This window comes from Glossina fuscipes, unplaced genomic scaffold (genome assembly GCF_014805625.2).
Source record: "Glossina fuscipes isolate IAEA_lab_2018 unplaced genomic scaffold, Yale_Gfus_2 0, whole genome shotgun sequence".
Lineage (NCBI taxonomy): Eukaryota > Metazoa > Arthropoda > Insecta > Diptera > Glossinidae > Glossina > Glossina fuscipes.
The window spans coordinates 29771194-29798267 of record NW_023998414.1 but is presented as its reverse complement, the minus strand read 5'-3'; the positions used below and the strand labels follow the sequence as shown (position 1 = coordinate 29798267).

The window sequence follows — 27074 nt, the reverse complement described above, 5'->3', positions numbered from 1 at the left end:
CATACATACATACAAATATGCCTACAAACAGAATAGACTAAAATAGCGTTGACTACACAAGCAGGAAGATTGCAGAGGGGAATTTTAATAAAATTTAACTTTCATGTAGATGAAAATCAAAATGAGATATAAAACATTAAGAACGCAGGAAGGGAGACAGAGAGAGAGAGAGAGAGAGAGAGAGAGAGTTTGAGTTTTATTCAAACAAAAAGTGCCGGAGGAAAGAAGTTAGTTAGAATTAAAGGGTTTTTCGATTTATGCATAGATGAATGTTTGTCTATGCACGCACTTATATAAAAACATGTGTGCATGATTGTGTATATGTGTGTTTGTGTGCGGTCATATAAATATTTACAACATGCATTCTGATTATGTAGTATTTTCGGTTTGTATTTGTTTTACATATGGATGGTTGCCTTCTCAACAGACACAGTCACACAGTCACACAGTCACACAGGCACACATGCGAACGCACCCTCACACTCACGCTGTTTAACAGCAGTCTTACGTTGTATTACGAAGTTACTTGAATTAATTTCTTTGGTTTTTCATTTTAAATAATAGCAACAGATTATCTGTTGTTACCATTCACTGTTAGCTGACACAATTCATTGTTGATGCTATTGTCATCAATCAATGAATGTTCTTGGGGATTTTTCTCCCATATTTCAGGTATTTATGACCGCTCGAAAAAGACATAAATTCAAGGTTAAGGCGAATATATTTATAAACAAAGAAATTAAGGTGAAGATCCCTTTCAAACACTTAAGAAACTGAAAAATATTGAAAGGGGATTAAAAAGTTGGAAAGTTGAGCTCTCTGCAAACTAAAACAGGAAAGCAAGTGATGAATACCATTTTGTATTATGTTAATTGAAAGAGGGTGAAATTCTGGTACAATACTGAATAGATTATAAGATGGTCAGACGGACAGAGAAACTTAGCTTAGCAAAAGGTGAGATTATATAAACTCCTCCCCCGTTCTTCTAATTTAATAAACAAGTGGCATAGGGTGCAACTAATAAAGAAGGAGTCTTCACAATGAATTATATAAGTACTATGGACGAAAATTGGATCATTTTCATAATAGTGAATAGCTATCGTCTATGATAAATGACAAATGCGGGATAGTCCTCTTTATCTATGATCGATTATTAGTAAGTAGATCACGGCCACGTTCCTAAACGTTTGACATTCTTTCGATATAGCAGCTTGAGACACACTTGATTTCTAGCGAAGCAATTTGGGCGTGCGAGACTTGAGTTAGATGATACTTAGATCTGACTTGACTCGGAGATGGTTTACACAAAGAAATATGTCCCTTTGAAGAAAAATCTACAGTAAAACTTGCATTTAACTGTAGGCAGTCTTTCAAATACACAGCAATGGAAGTCTCTCCATAATAGAATCCCATAAATGCAATAAAATGTAGCCCACGCTTATATCGTAAATATGAGCGATTGCATATTTTGTCGTCCACAAGACGGCTCTTAATACCAATTACTGGGGCTTTGCCAAATTTTGTAACAGCAAAGTTTATCTGGTAATAGCTCTTCGCTTTAGCTGATTTTCTTATTCGTTTACAAGACCTCTGGAATTGTGCCTATTGCCTTAGTTATTATTCTTTTAGTATTGAAAAAAAAAAAAAAGAAAAAAGAGAACAAACACGATGGGAATTAATTCATTTACTTAATATCTACGTGAAGATAATTTTTCAATTCATCTTCTTATTTGTATAGACAGTTGTAATAATAACTAAAACAACAATAATAACATTCAAAACAACTCTAAAAATATTAAGACAAACATACACATAATACGAGAAAATTTCTATTTTCATTGCTGATTGTTAAGTATGTAAATATGTTGTTTAAATCTTTCTCGCTCGTACGCTTGTTCGCTCGCTTTCATCTTATCATCCTTTCTCTCTCTCTCTCTCTCTCTCTCTCTCTCTCTAATCATCTTTATCTATACATATATATATATATATGTATATATCAATGCATGTTAAGGCTTTCTGCATTCTGAGATGTTTTGAATATGTCAACAATCACATTTTCGTGCTATACAGCAGCTACGTGGCTGGGTGGTACACGTGTAGATATGTAAAATAGCTCAAGTTACTTTAATTTACTAAAAATTCCTTTATGGTTGTATTGCACTTAGTGTTGGTTGTATTTTTCATTCTCTACAATATTTGATAAACACTTTTTCTTTTTCCTTTTCTGTGTTTTTTTTTTTTTTTTTTTTTTGCTTCTTTTTTGCTTATTTTTTTATGCTCAACTATGTTTCCTATATCCTGCATACATATGTTTGTAAAAGAATTTGTACGTGCGTACTATACTATGATATATATGGAAGTATATATGTATATATGGAAAACTGCAAAAGCATTACAGTTTTTTGCTTCATTTCTATTGTCGTATTAATTTTAATGTTTTTGTCATTTGAATTTTAATGTGCATATATTTCTGTAACATTTTATTTCTAATGAATTGTGCATGAATTGTATTTATTTATATGTAAATTTATGTAAAAACTATTTATTCATTTATTTTTTGTTTTTTTTTTTTTTTACCCAAAAAATAATTCTGTGTTAATTAAACATCAAAATTCTCAACACCTGCTCGTTGATAATGCATGCAATAAGTAAATAAATTAAAAAAAAAAAAAAAAAAAATAGAATAAACAAAGCGCTAAAAGCAAAAAAAAAAAACAAAAACAAAAACAAATTCAACACGCATCTTTAAACGAATTTTGGATGCCTTATAACCAGGAATTTTTTGCTTTTTTCCCACATTTATGGCGACCAGGCTTGTGTTACTTTACAATTTTAAATCGCTTTTATAAACATTGGCGTTAAATTTCTAAGCATTTTTCATAGGTTTTCGATAAGAATAAAATCAACTAAGATATGAAGTTTATTTTTTTGGAAATATATATATTCTCGATTTCCTATCTTGACATCTTGACAAGCGACATATATTTATTTATTCCGAAATCATATACAGTTTCCTCTACTTCTCTAGGCTGGCTTTTGCAAATCTCTAACACATTTTTCAATCACAGATGGCATAGATCGGATAAATGTAAATAAATTTCCCTTAAATGAAATCTATGAACACTTATTAAGGTAATATAAGGTCATCCATTGTGCGGTTGCACAAATGTGGTTGAAATTTGGATCGAATATCGACATTGCCCGCATACAACGTACAGATCTAGTTGAAACGTATTGCGAACATAATGAGTCCATGCGTGAATTTTATGCATTCGAAAATTACGATCATTGTCCCTCTATCTAATATTCTTAAACGACTTTTAGGCTTGCAAAAAAAAAAAAAATAAAAAAATAAAAATAAAAAAATAAAAATAAACTTTTTGGTTTGTCTTTCTGGCCTGAGCAAGTCTTTTGTGAACCTGAAAATTGTAATTCCCCTATAGAAACATGAGTACATACATATTGCTTTATCTTGAAACTCTCGTTGCACTGGGCGAGGCACGCCTATTTATAAATTTAATCTGTAACCCTTTAAGTCAAATTGCCGCATTCCAAATCCTCTTTTACTGCCGTGCGATTTTTAACAATAAGCGGACCAATAGTAATAGTTAATAGCTAAGTCGATTATCCTATGCCGCTTATATAATATATAAGTGTACGGTATCTTTAACGCCAGCGCTTAACAGAATTAACTATGAGACTAGTATTAATTATATTTTAATATTATTTAATTATGAGGTGCACTTTGAAAGTGGATTTCTATACCTTTTAAGGTCACTGTACGCGATTCAACAAATTGATCGCGGTTGGCTTAGCGTTTTTTTAGGAAATTTGCAAATCATTCGAAAGTCTAGAGCGTAATACTTTAGTTTTGATATTTTCCCGAGTAACTAAATCACGTGTATTTTTAAACTATGATTTTAGATTTGAAGATAGACAACGACGTACGTTTAGGTTGTCCCGTCCTTCTTGTTTGTATGAGATAATAAGAGGACGGATGGTCGGAGCATAACATAATAGTTGCAGTTGAGGCACATTTTTCTAATTGAAAAAAAAAAAAACTATTTTTACTGAAATGAGACAAGGGTTACATTAAACGACCGGCGTCAATACATTCAATTTAACTGAACCAGAATTTCAATCTAATCAAGAGAATGTATACTCTCCGGATCAGTTTTAGTTATATCTTGATGTTGCAAAGCGATTCACAAACTTTGCATATGTTATTTTTTCTTTTTATTGTATTATATGGTTATAGAAAAGCAGATTTAAATCAAATTCAACTGAATTAATTTCCATTAAATGGGAACTTTTTCTAAACTAAGTGCAACTATGTAAATACGAAATTTTTTGTACCTATCACCCCGAAGGATGAGTGGCATATTCATTTTGACAAAACTTTTGCAACGCCAAGAAGAAGGCATTACAGCTACCCCACCAAGTATATACATTCTTGATCAGCATCAGATTCTAAATCGATTCAAGCATGTCTGTCTGTCCGTCTGTGTAATGTGTGTTGTAAACATTCTCCTGACCGCAAAAAAGAAGCTAAGTACTTGAATTTTGGCAAAACCATGCATGCCGGTTGGTACTGAAAATGGCCGAAATCGGTCGAAGGATGCGCCTTCAATACTACCTAAAGTGAGGACACTTCGACTTTTTAAAAGGAATAAAAAATAGCTTTTTTGCTTACTACTCATAATCTACAGCAGTTAGACCAACAAAAATCTGATCGCATATTCTATGGCCGATTCTCTAGTGGAAACAATCGGCCACGATTACGCAATTTTATCGTTTCAAATATTTTCATGCTTTTTCAAAACCTTAATAACGTATAGAAGCAAGCTTCAAAAACCTTATAAAGTATAAAACCTGTTGGCCAGTTTCAAATTTAGAACGCACCTAGGTATGTCCGTATGATCGTTCGTCCATCTGTCCGTATGCCCAAATGTACAGTAGTTGCGGTAAACGTTCTCCTGTTCACGAAAATGATGATATCGCCTACGAACTAGCAAAGGAATTTGAAAATGATTCAAACCCACATGTCTACATAAAACCAGAAAAAAAAAAAAGCAGTGAACACCTTTGCGTTCCGAGTTTTTTGCTTGTTACGCATAGAGTACAATACGTGCGCATCTTATAAGCTTCCACTTTTATCCTGAAAATAGAAAATCCGCTCCCACCCAATACTAGAATAGAGTGCGAAAATTTAGTTCTTTTTGCCTTTTTTTTATGGTAACAATGATGGGTGTAAAAGATTCGGTCACGAAGAAAAACTTTGGGTTATGGTAAACATTTTTTTAAGGAGGCTCTTCTAGCAGTGACCAGCTTTATTCAATGTATATCACTAACATTAAGTTCGTTGTAGAGTTTTTTCTCTAAGCCCATTTTTAAGATCTAACAACTGGCTTGTCAGAAGAATTAAAATAATTCTTCTTGCCCAACAAGAGGTTGAACTGCATATCTATAATGGTAGAAAGACATAGAGACTTTAGATATATTGATAGACATAAGCTTCCGTTCGCACATTTACAATATGTACAGCAAAAGGTAAAAGAAAAATTTTACAAACGAAGCATAGAGGACGATAGCATTACTTAACTACGTCACTCTTATTTAAAATTTACATTTAACAATAAGAGGTTGTTTGAAAACTTTTTTTTTTTTTTTCATTTTTATCAAGTAATCTTTTTTATTTATTTATTTATTTTTTATTTTAACTCAGTAATGAAATTTGTATAATCATTTGGCACACATCGCATAGGGGTTCTCTCAATCAAATTAATCATTTTTAACATGAATGAAACAATGAAAGACCGCTCTTGTGCGTACATGTGTGCGCAATGATTTACTGCAAATAATAATTGTTTACTAATTGTATGAAATATTACATCAGACGGCTTATATGCTTTATATTACATTCACAAGCGTATATATATATATATATATATATATATATATATGTAATATATAAAAAAAGATTGGCATCGAATAAAGTTTATATTACAAACTACAAACAACCAGTTGACTAATAACAACTAAGAAAATTATAATCGGTCGCGACCGACTCTTTTATACCCATCCCCGTTATCCTAAAAAAAAAAAAACAAAAAGGAAAATAGCTACATTTTCATTGAGTGGACGCGGCTGATTTTTTCTATTTACAAAATAAAAGTTTTTGTCGAATAGCCATCTGGACATTGTAGGCGTGTCCTTTGAAATTTTTAAGTTACTTCCCAAATTTTTTTTTGCAATATTGCAGGTGATATGTCCATTTTCACTAACGAGATAATGTTTACTACAGATACAACGCCGTTGGGCTTGTGGACAGACGGACATACTGAGGTGCATTCAAAATTCGAAACTGCCAAAGAATTAATACGGCGTTTTTAAAGCTTGTTTCCGCACCTTATTAAGGTATTGAAAAAAAAATTACATTTTCATACAGTGTAATATTAAGTAGGCGTTGTCACTGTTTTCCATTTTTGTATAGGTATCATAGGCATCGTCCATAGAATATGCATTTAAATTTTTATACATTTCTCCGCTACAGTTTATGACGAATGAGTCAATAACCAATTTTTTAGAGGTGGTCTTAGTTTACTTAGTACTGTTGGCGTATACTTCAAGCGATTTGGCCTATTTTCAATACCAACTTGAGTGCAAGGGCTTCTCTTAAAAATTTCTAACAAATTTGAAGTCGATAGCCTCATTTTTGCGTCCAGGAGAAAGTTTACAGCCGATAATATACGAATGGACCGCCAGACGGACATGCTTGAATCGATTTAGAATATGATGCTAATCATGAGCATATATATATATATATATACTCTGTGAGGTCGCTTATGTTTCTTTCTGGGGGTTGCAAACATTTTGACAAAATGAGAAAAATCATCCTTCGGTGATGGGTATAACAAAGTTAATTAAGAAAAACACAGGGCCTACAGTCGCCCGATATTTTAAAAAGTTTATAAATTTTTTAGAAAACGGAAACAAATTCAAATCAAAATTGAATAAAATATTCATTTAATTAATTAATTACAGAAATTATATTGTGCTTAAATGTAAAACAATCACAAAATAACAAAAAAAAAAAGAAAAAAGAGAAAAAATTTGGGTTTAGAAAGTATTAACTACATCTAAAACATTTTAAGGTGCAATGAAACCATTTTCAACCATCGACATATAGAGATTAACACTTTAGGATAAGAAAACGCGTTCTTTTTTTCCAGTGCCAGTCTATGCAGCAATTGCTTAAGCGTCTTGCATGAAGTGTAAAAAGTTTAACTAGCATTTATTCTTTATAGGTAACCGCGCCTGAATTTCTTATCGGCATGAATAGCATAGCATGACAACTTTGGTTTTTAAGATCTTGAAATAAGTTATGCTTAGGGCGACGTTTACTTACTGACTTCAAAGATGAAGTTTTTGATAAACATGTAGTTAGCGTTTCTTCATCTTTCCTTATCTTTTATCAATTATTGGCGGATTTCCGGGTGAGTCGCGCTTGTCTTTAAAATTACCTTTGCTCACCAACTACGACAAATTTTAGTTTACTTGCAGCCAACCTAAGAACTTCAATGCACAATGAAACCATACCTGTTTAAATCAGAATTTTGCGCTGATCGGAATATATATATATTTTAGAGTCACTCATTGCATTTACAAAGGGACTGAGGCAACTAGAGTATTTATATCTATTGTCACTGCTTCATTTTTCTTTGGATTCATCATGAAGTTGTGATTTCATTCCTTACTTTCCAGACCCGCTAAAGCCCTTAACCATAGCATAAACAGCATCGGATCGTATTACCTTCAAACGGAATGCACATTTTAGCCCTGAAAACCTTTGCAGGACAACTATTCAATCTAACATATGGCGTAAATTGAATGTAAACGTATTGTAAGTGAAGCGGCTAGAAATAATCAATCATCCGGTTCAGATGATATTCTAACTGTTTTAAAAGGCCAATATCATATACGTTAATAATGAGATAATGTTCTTGTTTTCTGATTTGTAGGCGTTGGTAGCTTTTAAACTTCTAACTTCGAGAGAAATTCAATTTTTCAAAATTTTATAATATTTTTCGTTTGACCAATCCCATACAGGACGTCTGCCATTCTTGTAACACTGTGCCGGTGGCAAAGAAGAAGCAAGGAATAAAAAAAATAAAAAATACGGAACCAGTTGCAACGATCTAGCAGCTGTGTGATCAACGGGAGGACTCAAAGGATTATGCTTTTGCCGACTGAGAACTCAGTATACAGCCAGTAGCCTGAGGAAGACCTTCGAAATTATACATGCGAGGTCTAATCATACACGAATGGATAATTAAAAGTTTTAGCCCGACTTTCTGCAATGGATTGGTGAAAGTGTACTTTGGCCGCCATTTCGAAGAAGAACATTTTTTTTTAGAATTCGTTATAACACTTCTGTATGAATTGTTGCTTTATTTTAGGCTTCTTGTGTGGAGTCTTGTGTGGACTAGCAACACTTCTGTATGAATTGTTGCTTTATTTTAGGCTTCTTGTGTGGAGTCTTGTGTGGACTAGAAACACTTCTGTATGAATTGTTGCTTTATTTTAGGCTTCTTGTGTGGAGTCTTGTGGGGACTAGCAACTCAATGGTCATGGATTCAAATCTCAAGTGCGGTAGAGTTTTTAATAAAACCGAAAAGCTTAGATGCTAATGCTTTAAGTCTTTATTCTTGGAATATATTCTCTAACTAAATTTATAATAATAATAATAATAATCGTAATAATAATATTTACGCTTGTAATGTTCAATTATCAATTACGCATGCTTTAAATATTATACATAAACTTACATAATAGGTTATGTAAGCATAAGCACACTGTTGTATTTTGCAATTGGAAAATAAAGTATAGAGAAGCAGTGCTCACATATGGAAGAAATACGTTGCCGCGTATAGGGCATTTTCATAATAAAATATAACAAATATATTTATAATATATTTTATTATTTCACATACACATATACGCGTGGCATAATATGCTTAAGATATTCTACGCAAAAATTGACAACGTAATTGTAAGATTAATGCGGCAACAACAACGTTAAGAGCAGGCATTTGCCTTTCACACTTAAGGGTGCGTTTCATGAATTTTTAAATATATATATATATATATATATAAAGTGACGTTCTTACAAAAAGGAATTTTTTAAAAGCTAATTTATAATTATTTCACGTAAATATGTATACATATGCAGATGTGGAGAGACAAATGCGGCTTAACTGATTAATCCTCTCACGGTAGTTACGAATATGCATAATTTATTTGACTTCCGGTTGGTGTTTTTACGCTTTACAAACAATTGAAAAATTTAATATAATTTCTGTGGCAGCCAACTTTTTGGCACGTGGAGATTCTGGGTAAAACGATTCGAAACCACACATTTAAATAAATAATTATGAATATGAATAAAAATGTTTTTATTACAGCTACTACACCACTCTTGCTGTAAGGGTATATTAAGTTTGTTCGAATGTACGGAGTACGCAGAAGGAGGACTAGAGAGAGAGATCCATCTTTCATTATACCGACAGATACAGAAGCACTTTTATCTGTATTGATCTTAAGTTGTCTGTCCGTCCATCTGATCCTTCGTATTTGCGACAATTTGTTTAAATTATACGTTTTGCTTCACTACTTTTTCGATCAATGCCTTGTAATGAATAGTCAATCAAATAGCTCTTGATTGATGTAGGGCATGTGATGGCGATCCAGTAGAGTGCTTTTACTTGTTTTTATTAAGAAGAATTTTTTTTTTTTTTCTTGCATTTTTCTTGGCTCGACAGTTCAACGATGTTGATGACGACAACTTCAGAACTTGGACAAAAATGCTCGTATTTTTTATCTTAAGTTGAAAATTTTTTAAATCCTAAAAGTATGCTGCCAATAAATATGCACATGATTGAAATTGTTTTTTTTTTATTACACAAATATTGAAACGTAACATATTGATTATACTGGACGTTCGGAGTTGCAGGCCTTTTATTAGCCTTTAGGCCTCTTCGTTGCGCTAGCAAATCAATATTTATGGTCGTGAATTACAAATGTGGAAAACTATTCGTTCAGCCAACACCCTTAAGCTATAAAAGTAATTTAATTAAAAAGTTTCGAATGAAAACTTATATGTCATCAGATGTCATCAGTCATTGTCGTATCATGAAGAAATTTTACTATTGTTCGAGCACTGAATTTAATATACTTAAGTTGATACCATGCTTAATATTTAAAATTTAAGTTGATGATAAGTTTACGGGAAATTATGAAGAAAACTCTGCAGTTGCATAAGTATTAAAATGAAATAATTTTCGAAATATATTTACATTGTCATATGAATGCTATGAATGAGATGTTACGATTTGTACAACAACAAAAATTGTAAGTTTTGAATCAGAATACTGAACGATGAGATCAGTTATCTAGAAAAACTATAAAAATTATATCGGAATATTTCCTCTCTTTTCGAGACGACTCAAGACTTTTTATAAGATGCGGGGCAAACTCATTTTTCGAAAACGCTTGCAACGCCCAAAAAGAAGCATCAGAGATCCCACAAAGTATATTTATTCTTGATCAGCGTTCTTCTAAACACAGACAACGCCCAAAAGAAAGGTTCAGAAACGCTGCAAGGGATTAACGCGCCTAATCAATTTCAATTTCTTAATCGATTTAAGCATGTCCGTCTGTCCATCTGTGTAATGTCTATTGAACAAATGAAACTAGCAGCTTCAAATTTGGTGGAACGATTGCAAGTTCTTCCATGTAAATTTTTATTGACAATGGGCTAAATCGGTCATAGGACTCGCCTACAGAGTACCATGCAAACCAAGAACACTTGTGTTTTTTTAAAGGAATAAAAAATTTTTTTTTTCTTCATTACTCATAAACCGCACGTCTACGCAAATGTGTAGTGTTTGCGGTAAACATGCTGCTGCTAGCAAAAATGAAGATATCGTTTACGAATTTGTAAAAGAATTTGGAATTGAGTTAGACTTTTCCAGGGCCAAGCTTATGCGACAAACACGTTTACTTTGAAAATAGACAAAATCAGCCGCGACCCATCCATATATATAGAGAATGAAAATTTACTTATTTTCCTCTTTTTGCTTTTTTTTTTTTTTTTTTTTTTTTAAGATAACGGCGATGGGTATAAAGGAGTCGCTCACGACTAAATGCAATTTTCTTTGTTCCCTTTTTTTTTGGTTTGAATTTCAATTTCAACATTTAAAAAAAAAAATATATATATATATATATATATAGTTAATTTAAAAACTCTAGAAAACAAAGTGCAATTATTACTTTTGAAATGAAGGAAAAAAAAAAATAAATATAAAAAAAACACCGAAAAACAAAAACTATTTGCTATTATCGGACACTTTTTTGATTATTATAATTTTTCGTTGAAAGCATTTTAATTAAGTGCTGTCATATGGAACATAATATACAAGCTTACGTGCGAATACAGTTGTGCTGCGTTATATCTGTTTAAATACAATTATAAACAATGACAATTATAAACAATGTGCTGCTGTTCATTCAATACATATCTGTAATATATTTTTGTGCATGCATTGTGCATATGTACACATGTATATATATACATATATATATAAATGAAAAGGAAAAAAGAATCAGAGGAAAAGGTGTTGAAATTTTATGATAACAATACAAGAAGCATGACCCAAACCAATGGTACGGCATTTTTCGACATTATTTAAAATATTTGTTTAATAAATTTATTTGCATAACAAAATTCATTTCTTCATTGCAAATAGAAGAAACTGACAGGCGCGTTAAGATCGCCATCTCGATTTATCAAAGAAATCTATTTTCATACAAATACTAATACATCTCTCTTTCTTAGAAAATCAAGTTGAAATCGGGTATAGCAACCACATAGCAACGAATAACAATGAATGGACAATGTCTGTGTTAAAAATTCCTTTTTCATTACGTGCGACCGCCGGGCTTTCAAAAACCAAATGAACGGCTTCTTTTACTGTGAATCGTAAATACAATCGCAATCGGAGCTTATAGAGCTGATCAATTGGCTTTTGTGACTTGTGAATATAGGCTCACGAAGAAAGTGTTTGCTACTTTTTTAAATTGCATTAAACACTAACTAACTAACTAGCATCAGCATTAATTTTCTTTTCTTTCAGATATGGAAGCATGCAAATTATATTTAGAAATGATTTCATGTTAACGATCATTAGTCTCCAGATTTCTGTATAATCCTTGAGCACTAAATTTTGACATTTTTCCACATAAATCTGTCCTTACTTCACCAATAAGCCAAAGAGTCTTGATGAAGGAGATCACTGAGAATTCGAAAGTGAAAAATTCAATAAAGTCATGTCGCGTGCTCTATGTGACAAGGTCAGGCAGGCATTTTTCTCAATTGCACGATCATTGAACTTGTCTCACGATGAATTGATTTTATCACGAAAGTTATCGTATGTTGAGCCAATTTTTTTTAACCCACATACCGTCTTAGTCGAAATCATCTAACTTTTGCTACAAACAATCCGTTCTGCATGGAGGGTAATTGTAATGCATTTTCAGCCCACAAACCATACTTGGGAATTGATTTTTGCGCACGGAAAGGTCCTTCGGAAATATCAGATGTGCTTTTGTTTTCACCGAAACCATTTCACAAAATATAAGCCCCATCCCATACGCATGACACTTAGCTGTGGGTTCATCGTTTCTGTAATAACTTTTAACAATATATGTACCCCTTATAGCTGTGTATGTATTGTATTCAACGAATAATGGCAAGGTCCAAAGAATTTATATAAAAGAAATTGAATGCAAATCTCAATCAGAAATGTGTTTTATTTACTGTGTTTACTTTTGGTACAACAAAACCGATGAATCCGCTTTGAGGACCTCGGATAATCGTATATAACCTAACCTTTATAATTACGTTTCGTTAAATTCGCGAAAATATTTCTATTATCATGATGTAAGTGTAGGTTTTTAAAGTCTCTATATATGAAAGGGCCTCTTGTAATATATTGAAGGCTTCAATGTTGAAGTCAATCACAAAACGTGGCCGACGTGATCAGGATATCATTACTCAAGTCCTGTCCAATCCTCAATCATGAGTGTTTAGCCATTTGGAGAAAGCTGCAAAAGAACGAAAGAGACAAACATCTACCTTCGTCTGCTATAACTCTTTAAAAAATTTATTCAAATGAATTTCTGTTGTAACCAATGCGAGACTTATTCGAATCAGTTAACAGCGAATGATGAAAATAAATGACGAAAAGCATCGTGTCTTGACAAAAGTCCTATTAAGGCTGAAAGAAACTAATGCCAAATGTTTACTTATGTTCGAAGAGCATCGTGTGCGTGAAGGTCGTAACCACGAAGAATTCCAATGCTCTTTTAATTGCATTGAAGGCATCAAGCCATTTGAAAAAAATGGCTGCAACTTGTCCACTTGTCTGGGAAAACTCTTTTGATGGGGAAAGTGAAAGCGGATCGTACTTAAACGATCATGTCGGCTTCCTGACGCAATGTGCGCAGAAGACGTTCACTTTCATATCCGATCTGATGCAGCACTAACAAGATGGAAGAAGAAAATAACGGATGGAACCGTAAGATTTAGTTTAGTTGAAATATTTTGAGACGTCCTTATAAGAGCTGCTAGGAGTTCATCTGATTGATTGGGATTATTTTTGTAATTGAATATTTCCGTTTTTTTTTTTTTTTTTGATATGAAGGGAGTTGAAAAAGAACAAACAAAAATCATTTACTGAATTTATTTGCGCACTATTCACAAAATAATTAGCTTTAAGTGTAATTTCTAAGTGCACCTGATTGCCGCAAAATTTAATGACCGGCCACTTTTAAATATTATGCCATGCGAAATTCGTCAAACATATGAAGAGCTCACTCACCTGACCCATATTAGTGAAGCCATATTTTTGCGCAATAATATTGGCCATGTCATGGCCGGCTGGTATATGTACGGCAAATTCATTGGTATAGTAGGGCTTGTGCGGTAAACTATGACTGCTACGAAAGCTATCCAGCAGTTCGTCGTGCAAATTAAACTCATCGCCAGCATCATAATTTTTACTAGCGTTGGATTGAGAATTTTGTAAATTGCCGGTATCAGTACCAAATTTTATACTATTGCTGCTACTATAGTTACTCGTTTCGCTGCTGCTACTACTTTTGTTATTATGGTTTACATTGCTGTTTTCATTTTTTTTACTCTTGTTGTTGCTGTTGCTGTTGTTATTGTTGTTGTTGTTGTAGGTTTTTCGTCGTGTTATATTATTATGAAATGATGGTTCATGGGGTTGCTGCTGTTGCAGCAGTTCTAGTTCTTCATTAATGATTTGCGAAAAGGCCTCACTGTAGTCATTTAAAATTAGTTTAACAGCAGTTGTGATATTTTTGCTAGTGCGGCTAACGCCCGTGTTGTTAGTGCTCAAACCATTCCATATATTGTTTGAAATATGCTGATCGTTGTTGCTGTAATTAATGCTAACACTACTACTGTTCTTGCTTGAACTATTTGTACTGCCGTTACGTTTTGCTTCGTTATTATTTACGCTTTGACTAATTGTGGTAGCATTGGTGTTATTATGGATGGCTTTTATAGTGGTAGAACGGTTGGTAGCGATGGTGGTCGTAGTGGTGGTGGTGGTGGTGGTGGTGGTGGTGGTGGTGGTGCTAGTGGTGGTGGTGGCGGCGGCAGTAGCAGCTGTGGTAGGGTTGGTAATGCTGGTGCTGGCTATGGTGGCAGTGTTGGCAGTAGTAGTGGCTTTAGCGGTTTTCTCATACTCCCTCTCTAATGCATTTACGGGCTGGCTTATTCCATCATAATTATTATTATGCAGTATAGCCAGTACACTGGCCAACGGACAGCAGCTTAAAATGACTAACGTTACTAGGAAATATGTACAAAAATTTTTGCTATTTATTCTGGTATATTTAACTACATTTTGTAAACTCTCACAATCTATTGTGGAGTTGAGGAGGTGTTGACGGCCGCTTACTTGGTCACAGGCGTACCATTTTTGTGATTTTCGTTTATAGGATTTCTTTATTAGGCAGGTGCCACTATCGCTAATTCTAGGACTGACACTAACCAAATAACAACTATTTGCTATCGTTGCTGACAACGATGTTAGTGATGTTTTAATTTTCATTTGCGTCTGTTGCGGTAATGCTGATGATATACCGTTGTTGCCTCTGCTGCCACCAGCAGTAGCGTATATCTCGGAATGCAATGCATTTTGTGATGATATTGAATTGTCACATTCATCATCGTTATGCCCGTTAAAACGTAAATTCATAGTTAGTTAGATTTTGAGGTTTAAAAATATATGACGTTCTCCTCTACTCCTCTTCTTCCTCTTCCTTTTTCTTTGATATATCCACGGATACTTTTATTTTTAATTTTTCAATTTATACTTTTGCCCTTGAAATTGATTAAGAAATTGTAAAAATATTTTTTTTTTTATTTTTTTTTATTTTAATAATGATTTACAATTTTTGACGTCGAGCGTGGGTAGAGCCAATAATGGTCAACAGGCCAACATGTGCACACGTTCCAGTTCTTTAAACAATCATTTGGCGATAATTTAGGATTTTACTTAAAATTGTCCGTGTGATGGATAAATTTTACGTTGATACAGTCAATTTTATATCATTATGCTCTAAAGATGACACACTGAAAAGAGAATTGAAAAGACATACGTTCACATACGTTGAGATAAAAGTGCGATGAAGCAATGTTTAAAATCAAAAGCAAGAAAAGTTAAAAGAAACGTAAATATAAAAATATATAGAAAGAAAAAGAGAAATAGTGTACATACAATCACACAAACACACATGCACACATTCAAGCCGAATTTAATTATATCACAATCATTAATATGTAGTCGGCCGTCATTGCATTTATTGCGAGGAGCATATTTAACCGCTTGCTTGACAAGCATTAAGCTTGTCTCATGAATGGAGTACGAAAATCCTTGAAAACCACATGAAGTCAGATTTGGTGACGATGTCTCAATAACTCCTAAATTAACTCTATCGTTTCGAACACAATCAGAATACCTCTATTAAATCGAGCGTTGTTTAAAGTAAAAAAATAATAAAAAGTCTTAAGCTAAAAAGACTTTAATTTTAATGTCTCTCGCATTCTGTTAAATTCATAACCAATCGAACTTGGATTACTTTGGGAAAGTTAGAAAAAGTTATTTTTCATATAAATATTCAATCATTGCATGATTTGTCAAACATGAACTGCCTTTAAGCGAAAATAAGCGAACTTAAGATGAATTCAAAAGAGATATGAAAATTGTCAAATGGCATATACTACCAGTGTACTACCAGCAATGCGATCCATCAGTCCAGGTAGTGAGAGTTCCAAGTAATGCACACGGAGAGTTGGGTTATTAATCTGATAAAACCCAAGACGGTTATACTTTGGTAACAGAAGGCCTTGCTCCGGTTTTAGGGTCAATTATATCGCAATGTCAGGTAAATCAATTTCCACTAATCTTCTGGAATTTTTGTAGCCCAATCTACAAAGCATTTTCCGATCGCAAACAAACCGACGTTATCTTAACGGACTTTTCCGAAACTTTCGACAGAGCTGATCATAGGCTGTTACTCTATTAATTGAATTGCTTGGTTCGGTAGCTATCCCTTTTGGTGCACTCAACCGATGTTGGCGCATTTCTGCCCATCCAGAGTAATTGTCCTCACTTCCGGCATTCCTCAGAGCAGTCATCTTGGCTCGCTTTTATTTATTTTATATGTGAATAATTTTTCTTTTCAATGTTTGCAAATTATGTTAAACTTTCCCTCTCCTCGGACCCAATAGATGGTACTAAACTTCTTTAGTCTGATATTGAGAACCTGTCTGCGTTCATGGTGTCCAATTAATCGGACGGTGCTGAATTCAAACAAATGTAAGAAGATGTCTTTTGCGTCGTCTATTATGTTGATTTGATTGGTTATCGTAGTGACAATCACATCTTGGAAATTGTGTGTACTTATAAAGGCTCTGGAGTTGTCTTCGACTCAAAGTTTAATTTTAATAGTCATATAAAAGTTTCAGTTAGTAGAGCTATACCCGAGAAGAAGAACTTAAGTCTTATCGCCGGCTTTATTAGAGCTTAATAATATTCACATCCCCATCAGAGGGATTTCATGGTACTTTGTGCTCTTGCATCTACCACAATGGCGAACCAATTATGAGTTGCTCAATCCGGTTCGGGTAATGTGTAGAATGTTCAACAATTCTTACCACTTACTTGATCTGTCCCTTTTGTCCGTTAATAATATTAAAAGCATAATTAACTGATATACATTTCCGAGTGTTGTACAATACGCGTAAATTGAACCAAAATATTGCTTTGTATTTGGTTTTGTTTCTCATTTGTCACCTACTAATAACGTATAAATAAGGATATATTCATTCATCAATATATTATCCTTGTATCTTCATTCAGGGCTTAGTTGAACGCCGGTATATATTACAAGTTGATCTTACGTTTAGCTTTATTTACATTTCTTTCTCCTCTGTACTAACACATCTTAAGTTATTTTGTAGCTAACATTCGGTTAATGATTTGTTTTGTAGCCGCATTTAATTAATTAAATAAATAGATAAATAGATGTTTCCAGAAACCTGTATCCTGTATGAAAAAGAAAATAAAAACTTTTGGATATTGAGGGCGCAGAACCCTCAACGATGCCCAGGACGAAGCGTAACATGTAATAGGGCGAAGCGATTTCATTGCTAGAGAGAATTATAAAATCACTCAGTGTCTGTCTCCCTTCCTAAAGAATCTCTGCTTAAGTGTAAAAAGTTATATTTACGGGACAAGAAAGAGACAAAAAAGAGACAAAAAAAAAAAAAAAAACACGGACAGAGAATATATTAACTACAATTACGCTTACATTTTTTGAATTTGAATTTCAGCTCCAAAATTTTTGTGCAGAAAACCGGTCACTAACACTTTGCTTAACAACTCTGGCAACTGGGATGAGACGACAATCCCTAACGAAAAAATTCATATCATCTTTACGAAGTTTGATGTCATTTCGGCCATTTATATACAATATCCAGTTATGTTCAGTGACGTTTTAGTTTTGCGAAGAGATGTGAATTTCGTCGTCTGACTAAACATTGCTTTTTGAAGGAGAAGAATATTATTCGTTGCACGTTCTCTTGGTCGGCGGTTTGCTAAACACGTTTGTATACAAACCTAAAATGCTACTGGACAAGGTGGGACGCCAAAAAACATGGACAACAAATTCTTCAAATTATTCTCGATAATCGAAAAGCGAAACTGTCTGTCCGGCAAACTTGGCAAAGATATCTTGTAACGATATCAAGAAGCGATGCCAGTTACACTTTTGCGTAAAACTATCGACATTAGAAAGCAAGTCAATGGTTTCAGTAGCAAATAGAATTTGAACTGCTGCTCCACCCGGCGCTATCCCCAGCGGCCATTATGAGAAGATGCTCCAAGCAAAGACGCTTCGATTACATTTTTTTGGTATATGATTGTGGGAAAGGTTTTAAGTGTACGTCGTTGCATCTAAATTGAATTGGGAAAGTTAGAGGAGCGTTTAACTAATCGCATCATTTTTGAAGGAAACTTAAACTGAAGTGATGAACAAGGATGCATTTTAAGTAAAAATATTTTTTTTCTTTCTCTCATTTGATCTCAGAACTTGGTAGTATGTGTATACGCTGTAGTGTTAGCAGGTTTGAGTCTTGAAAGTTGTAAGCTCTTGATAAATGCCTGCGTTTGAAGTTTTAAGTCGAATCTTAGTTACCAATGCAGTTAAGCAGGCATATAATAATTGTATGATTCTTATATAGAATGCTAGCTAGTCTTTCGTTTTCCACAAGACTAGAGGACTTTCATGATTCAAATGCATTTCATGATAAACATGCAAACGTGGTTAGAGTGAAAAGCTTAAAAGCTAAAATTATATGGTATACAACCTTTAGATATGGGAAATGTATCGGAAAATCCTGCACCTTACAGTTATGAAATCTCATCGCAATGACAGTTGTCTGCTGACAGCTCAGGAACAGGAGGACAGCTCAGTCTTACTTTACGAAGAACTAACCCAATCGTTGGTGCAACGTATCCTAGCCGAAGTTGTAAACGCTCGCACCTCGTTCGCAAGCCTTTGTATTGCTTATTTTCATTTGTGAGTGTACGCCGTATTTTGATTTAAACGGAATTATCATATAATTTAATAATTCACGCATATCCTGTTATTGTTTTTGTGGTTGTTATTGCTATTGTCATTGCTAAGTAAGGCATGCACAACTGCTTAACTATCATTTATGCATCATTTAGCACCTACAGCCATAAACTCTGAACATATGCTTTGAACATACCATCAACTCCTTTTCATGGCTATTGTTGTTCTAAGAGCATCAGGGACAGAAAAAAAAAGAACAAAAACAAAAAGAAAAGAAATTATCACTTTGCTTCCCTTTACTTCCATATGCTGCTGCTGCTGCTGCTGCTGCTGCTGCTGAACACTTTAAACATTTAAGAAGCTGTTGTGTCGTGATTGTTGTTAAGCCTTACGGCTAAACGCAACCATATGTGTGCGTGTAAGAACGAGAAAAAAGGTCTCAACTTAAAATTTAAATTGTAAATTTTATTAAATGCCTGCTGGCGATATCAACATTTGCCTTTGCCTTTTTTTGTTTGTTCTCTGTAATGGTGTTTTGTTTTTATACATATCACTACAGTTGCTCTTTTGCTTTGGGTGTAAAAAAAAAAAAAAACTCTTTGAAGTGTTCTTAAATTTCAATTAAAATTTTAAATAATAAAAAAAAATTTTTTTTTTTTTCATTTTTAGTGTCAAATATTGCTTTAAAAACCTGTTGTATTTTTGAATTTATTTCCTCTCTCATATAAATTATATCTCACTTCACACTCTTAACCTGTTGTGTATTTGCAATTTGTTTTCCGCCTTTTTGCCCCTACGACTACGACTACTGCTGCTACTGTTGCTGTTGATGTTGCTGTTGCTGTTGTTGCTGCTGCTGCTGCTGCTGCTGCTAAGCGTATACACTTATTGTTTTGTTAGTGTATAAAAGACTCTCGAGATTGTTATTATGCACTTAAATGTATGTAAATGTTATATATGATATATGTATATATGAGTTTTATATATGCATATACCAGAAGTAATATTATAAATTATAAAAAAAATAAAAATAAAAACAAAAAAACTTAGCCTTCAACATACTTCAACGTGCGCTTACTCACACAAAAACCCATTTATGTGCGAATGCGTAACGAAAGGTGAACGCACTCCGGATTACCTACATAAGTATTGTATTATTGTGTTGTTTTTTTTTTTTTTTTTTTTTTTACACTGCTACTATGCATTAGCAGGAAACTGGTCTCAAAAGCGAGCTTTCTTACATTTAGTGAAAATGTTTTATTTGAACACAAACACAAACACACACACACACACACACACACACATACACACACACACACATACACACACACACACACACCCATAAACATATGCATGCTTTTCCTCGAAGAAAGATACATTTATCAGTTCAGCGATTTCGTGTTTATAACTCCGCAAAACGCGTTACAGATCCTATCAAGTTTATGAATTTTCAATTAATACAAGATTTTGTTTCGCATAACCGTGACCGTCAATTTGTCCGCGTACGGTTGAAGGCATGAAAGTCGCAAAAAAAAAAAGCAAAAAAAATGTAAAACATTTTGAACATTGAAAAATGTAAAACCCGCGACTTTTTTGTGTTCGGTTCGTTTGAATGGATCAATCTTTCCAATTATCGCGATTCTCCCGTGAATTCGTTAACAAAAGCTAAAATAAAAAATAGCGAAGAAAACACAGAGAAGAAAAATCAAAATGGCGAAGTATGCGGATTTTTAAAAACGAAGCATAAAATATTAACGGCGAGACAAACAGATATGCACGGACACACCACAGGTACTCGCATGGCATTTATAAAAGCATAGGTTTCACGAGAAGTTAACAATGCAATCGCACGCTAACATATGAACCGACAATGGGCGACGTAGCAATGTGCAGTTGTGGCTGCAAAGTGCTTGCAAGAAGTGCAGGAGTCACCTGCCGAGGCAGTCACGCGAGAGAAGGCGGGCTTAGAGTTGACGGAGCACAAATCAAACGCAGTGCTAGTAAGCAGCTGGCAAGTGTTCGAAGCGTGTAAAATACGAGTCGAGGAGCATACCATACACTCATTCCCCCTTGCTCCAATATCAGGGGGTCATGATAGATCATCTACTAAACTTTGAAGACCACGTCGACTACATTGCTCGGAAAGTTTCAGGTAATCAGACAGCAGCAGCGAGAATTATGCCGAATCCGACAGAAAGTACATTACAGCGACGTATGGGTGGACGCAGTCAACATTAAAGCGCGGTATTGTCCGTTGGCGACAACATACAGCCTCAGCGTTCCACCGCAGATATGTGCACTCCTCACAGTCTCAGGTAAACCAGCCATCGTACTGGCAGGCGTCATCCCTATCGACATATTAGCAGATGAGATGAGGCACACCCATGAACGGCATTAGGCGTATAGTCAGTCCTTACAAGCCATAAAGCGATTTGTGTCAATGAGATTGCATTCATATTATGAAAAGGTTTGCAACGCCCAGAAATAAGTTTCAGAACCACCATAAAGTCTACATAAATCTTGGTCATTTTCATATTCGGAATGCAGCTGGGTATGTCCATCTGTCCGTCTGGGCAATTGTGTAGGCTTTATGGTAAATCTTCTCATCCTCGCAAAAATGAACAAATCACCTTCAAACTAGGAAGAGATTTAAAAAAAACACCCAAATTTTTTAGAGAACACGTCTGAAATGTCCGCCGTTACGTCCATCCGTACATATAATGAAAATTGTGAACACTTTTGATTTTCGTATTTTTTGCTTCCTACAATGCATAGATGACGTAGAAAAAAGTCAGCCGCGCCCTACTGATATTATAAAATATGAAAATGTAGTTTTTTTTACCTTTAGTTTTGGAAGACGATGATTGGAATGAAAGATTCGGTTACGACCGAGTATAACATTCTTATCTGTTATAACTAAAACTATTCATAGTATCAAAGTTAAATAGGGTGCTTCAAGCTACCTACTGTTTGCAATAAATAGAAAAATAAATTTATCATCTTTTCCTTGAACAATATTCGTGCCCTTCCTACCTGCTATCAAGCAGCGCTTGCAAGAACAGTTATTTTAGAAATGGAAAATAACAGTGTACTTGTATCCATTACGTGATCATAATAATTTTGTTGAATAATGTAGAAAAGAATGCAAGCTTGATAGAATATCTTATTTATAAAAAATGTGCAAAAAAGATTTCTTCATTAATGTGAACGCGGCCTGCCATTAAAGAAGACTCATTAGGGGGCTTATCGAAGAAAAAATTATAAAGAGAACATTACAGATGTGCGAAATATAAATGAAAGAAGACGAGCATTTTTTTCTCTGGGTTTTTTGATTAAATTTTCACAAAGATAATGAATACTTTTTCTTTTGTGTTTCTCTTGTTTTTTTGTTTTTTGGTTTAATAGAATTAAACAGTATATAGAATTAAAATTTATGTAAGTTTACAAGCAAATAAAGGAATATAAGTGTACAATGGTTTCCAAAAATGAACTGATAAGGGTTAGTGGACTTTGATTGTAGTAAACATCTTTTCTATTCTAACATGAATATAGGAAGATATTCACAAGATGGGACCGGGTATGGTCCGCATTTTTGTTTTCGTAGTACGATTTACAGCAGTTTTCACTTAACGTTCTTTACTCGTGATCGCGGCAAATCTCTTTGCTATTGTTTGTAGTGAAGTAGATCCCTTTAAAACATAAAATAACGTTTAAGCGACCACTACATGTGGTTACATATTAAAGTCTAAAACAATAGAAGAATTAAATCATATTAAAGAGAATATAAGTTTGCGAATAGAAGACATAAAAAAAACACACGAATTTATATATAGAAAAAACAAAAGGGAATGGTGGGTGCCTTTCTTTTTCTCAGGCTACCAATACCCAAGATAACATATTTGCCAAACCTCATAAACAGAGAGATGCGTTTGTTTGCTTTGATTTATTGCTTTTGTGTCACATACTTCTTGTTTGAAATTGAAAACTATGTCCCTATGTCCCATCCTTGAGTTTGGCGAATAGCCCTTGGTTAGACGGAGCAAAAAGGAAGATTACCGATGGGTAGATCAATCAATAGAAAGCCGAGTCTACTAGGACTTTTGGATAAAGGCAGTATCTATGTCATGGTATTGCCATCGGGCAAAACGTTTTATACTACTTACTCCTATTTATCTGAAGGCTTGTACAAACAATTAGCTCTTGATTGAATTTTTTTATTATCTTTCAAAGCGACTCCAGTTTTTTGAAAGTAGAAGCAAGCCTTTAAAAGGTCAAAATTATCGATCTTGGGTGTCGAATCATTGAAAGTATTGTAAGTGCTTCTAAAAGAACGCAACTGAAGTTACATCAATCATTTGCATAAAATTGATGTATTTAGTTTTTAGAAAAGGGACAAGCATCAGAGAGAGAGAGAGAGAGAGAAAGTCAGCATTTTTCATTCCGTAGCATTCCGTAGAGGAAAACTCTGTTAATCATAGTGATGCGTAAGAAAGCTTACATTTTTCTTCTTCACACTCACTCTTAGTTAAACAAAATTCATTGTACTTTTATTCGTAGAATTTATCTCATTTGCCTAAATAAATCATAATAATATTAATGATAATAATAATAATGTTTGTGAATTTAGGGCGTTTACCTAACAAGTTCAATCTACTTGATGGGAAGTTTAATCATTAAAAGTTCCATTGCTTACCAGTGCCATGAATATATTAACATTTTATGGTTCGAGATGAAAATTTGAATGCAATAAACCTAAGATAAATAGTATTCATGTGATGAGGTTTTCCAACTACGTATTTCATACAAAATATAAGTCCTATCCTTAACAATATCACACTGTGTCCTTTAAAAGCTTTAAGTACTGAACTATTGATCCTATTATCTTATATAAATTAAGTAAATAATATTGGATATGGTCAGGAAAGATTATACACACATACATCCGCACACACATATAGTTTGATATTGAAGTGTCTTCTCATTGTTACCCATGCAAGATGAATACGAATTTTGCCTTTAAACGAATTCTAGTTTGAGTAACGTGATTACTACTCGTTAAAAAAAAAAAAAAAAAAAAAAAAACTAAAATGCTCTCGGATGGATTCAACAAACTTTTGTTAGATATAGAAATAAACTCTTATCAATATTCAGTGAAAAATAATTTGAAAATTAAATGACCAGAATTTGTCTTGCAACTATTTAGAGCGTCTTGCTTGCTTATAATTGTCCATGACGTTCAAAATTAGTTACCCGAAAGCGCTTCTCTCTAATGATTAAAGTTAACCCATATCATATAAAATGACATTTAATGTAATATGCAAAATTACAAAAATACGTGTTGCCTTGGGTTTGAGTTTCAAGTTCTTAAACTAATAAAACACTAACGACATTGTGTATATAATAGTTAAACATGAATTTTCTTCCCCTCTGTTCAGGACAAAAAAAAAAAAAAAAAAAACAAAAAAAAGCATCTAAACGGCGAAGGAATATAAGAAATCTAGTTATAAAATACCAATGATGCAGAAAAAGGAATTTCTCTCCACCCACTTATGGATGCAAATAAGCTGAGATTTCCTTAGTACAAAAAAAGAGAACAACAGAAAGAATATAAGAGAAAAACAGAAAAATTTCTTTATAAAAAAAAAAAAAAATAAAAATCAAGCGGAAAGAAGGGCATGCAGAGTAAGTAGATGGCAAACTAATGTAAGGGCATGTGTCAAATACTGCTTCTGCTTCTGTTGCTTGACATGTTACTGATGATGAGCAGATTTGTGAGCTCAAGTCCCTATAACTTGCTGCTAATATCCGTAACATGCATAAAAAGAAGATATGTATGCTTTGAAGAAATCTAGCGAATAGAAGAAGAATGAATGCGACGCGAAGGGAGACGGAGGAGGAGAGAAAAAAAGAAAAGAAAGCCCTCCAAGGTGTTCAATTATGAAAAATATTGTCTGAAAAAAAAAAAAACGTGTGACATTAATGTAACAGCTTAACACTTCAAACTTGATAATGTATGTACGTATGTATGTATATATGTATATATAAATGTATATGTAAATATAAATGCATACGCGTATGCTCTTTCTTGAGCATGTTTAACATCAGTGGAAAAAATGTTAATAACGATAACGACGAAGAAAGTATGCATTTATTCGTTATGCCTGTTTAGCTTGCGACGGTTGTGCACAACGTGAGACATAAGCCAGCATTAGATAAGCCATAATTGTGAATTTTGTAGTTTTCATATATCACGAGCCTTATGAGAATATTTGAGAGGTTGTTAAACATTGCACTCTACATACATATTATGAATTAATATGCATAAATTACATATATCATTTTTATGCACTAAATTTAAGCATAATTAATATAAAAATTTACCAAATATTTTATTAATTAAATCAATTCAGTTTGCATGATATGTGTTTAGGAAAATTTTTCATTTCATTTTTTTATATAATTAAATTTTATGATTTTTAAATATGCAAAACATGCAAAGTGAGACTTGTTTTTCTCTTCTCGTTTTTGTTTTTCAGTCCAATTATATACATATATATATATATGAGTAGAGAGTGTTATTTATCGAGGACTTTCAAATATAAATTATACAACATTTCTATTTATTTTTTTCATATTTGGAGTTAGGATGTTAAGTGCACTTCAGGTGGAGTGATGCCCTTTGCCAAACTCCAAGTTCATCGTGAATCATTTTTATACATATATATATATATACTCTGCTTGATGTTAGGCTGGCACTAAAATTATATTACATTTTAAGGCAAATGGTTGAAGCATCTAAAAAAAAAAAAAAAACAAGGCAAAGAGACTTTTTGCCAAAGTCAACTTTGGATATTTCTAATCTCGAGTATATATAGGATTAGTAATGATTTTATGTAAAGGCAATCCACCATATATTTGTACTACGGTTTTTTGTCCCAACCGGGACAAGGGAAATAATTAAGGGAAATAAAATTTCGAATTTTTCCCTTTCTTAAAATTTCCTGAGCTCGGCTCCGCCGGCGAATCAATTTCATTTTAAACCTCGACCGATGCTCGTAGACCTCATCGATCATAGAGAATTCTAAGTTAAGTTTCTTAATTTAATTTATATTTCCATTAATAAATGAAAATTCAATGGACGCAATAGCTTCGGTTATAGCGCATAAATTATTGACTAAATTGATAAGTTCTTGCATGAATTATGATCAACGATATTAACGATATCAGCGAAAATGATAAAATAACAGTTATCCGTTTAGTATTATTAAGCTATTCAGCGTATACAGACGTTAATTAGGGAACGCTCAAAATGGCACAGTGGGCATCCATTATTTTTGTTGTTGTTTGATTTGAAGAATCAAACTGCTGCCGAAGTTCTTCCAAACAATTTTAGAAACTTAGGTTTATGCTTCGCCATCATATCCCAATTGTCGAGGTCGGTTTTAAGGCTTCAAAAATGGTAATTTTGATCTCAAAAATGGCACAGGAACGATCTGGAGGATCAAAAAAGTTCGGAGACAAAGAATTGCAAGATTTAATGACGGAAAAACCAGCTTGTATTCTCAAAGAACTTTCGAATAGCTCAGCAGCTGATGAACTGTTGATGACTGTTCTTCCGCTGGGAAAGATACCAAAGAATGTAAAATGGCTACCACACGAATTGAGTGAAAATGCAATTTCCAATTGGTAACATTGCTTATCAGGTAAAAAGTATTAGTTTTCTGCGACGTGTTTCGACCGATGATGAAAACTGGATCTACTACGACAATCTCAAGCGCAAGAACGCATCGGTTTGTCCAAAAGAACCATTCACACCGGCACCGAAACGGAATGTTCATGGC

The 27074-nt window shown here is 33.6% G+C and overlaps 1 protein-coding gene across 3 annotated transcripts in view; it reads right to left on the bottom strand.

The window, feature by feature from the left end:
- Positions 1-27074, bottom strand: part of LOC119644625 (furin-like protease 2) — a 251160-nt gene that overhangs the window by 68892 nt on the left and 155194 nt on the right. For all 3 annotated transcript variants that reach the window (XM_038044252.1, XM_038044253.1, XM_038044251.1), the window contains one exon: positions 13941-15727. In XM_038044252.1, coding sequence (XP_037900180.1) covers positions 13941-15350 — 1410 coding nt within the window. In that variant the 5' untranslated portion in view covers positions 15351-15727. The remainder of the gene's footprint in view (positions 1-13940; positions 15728-27074) is intronic.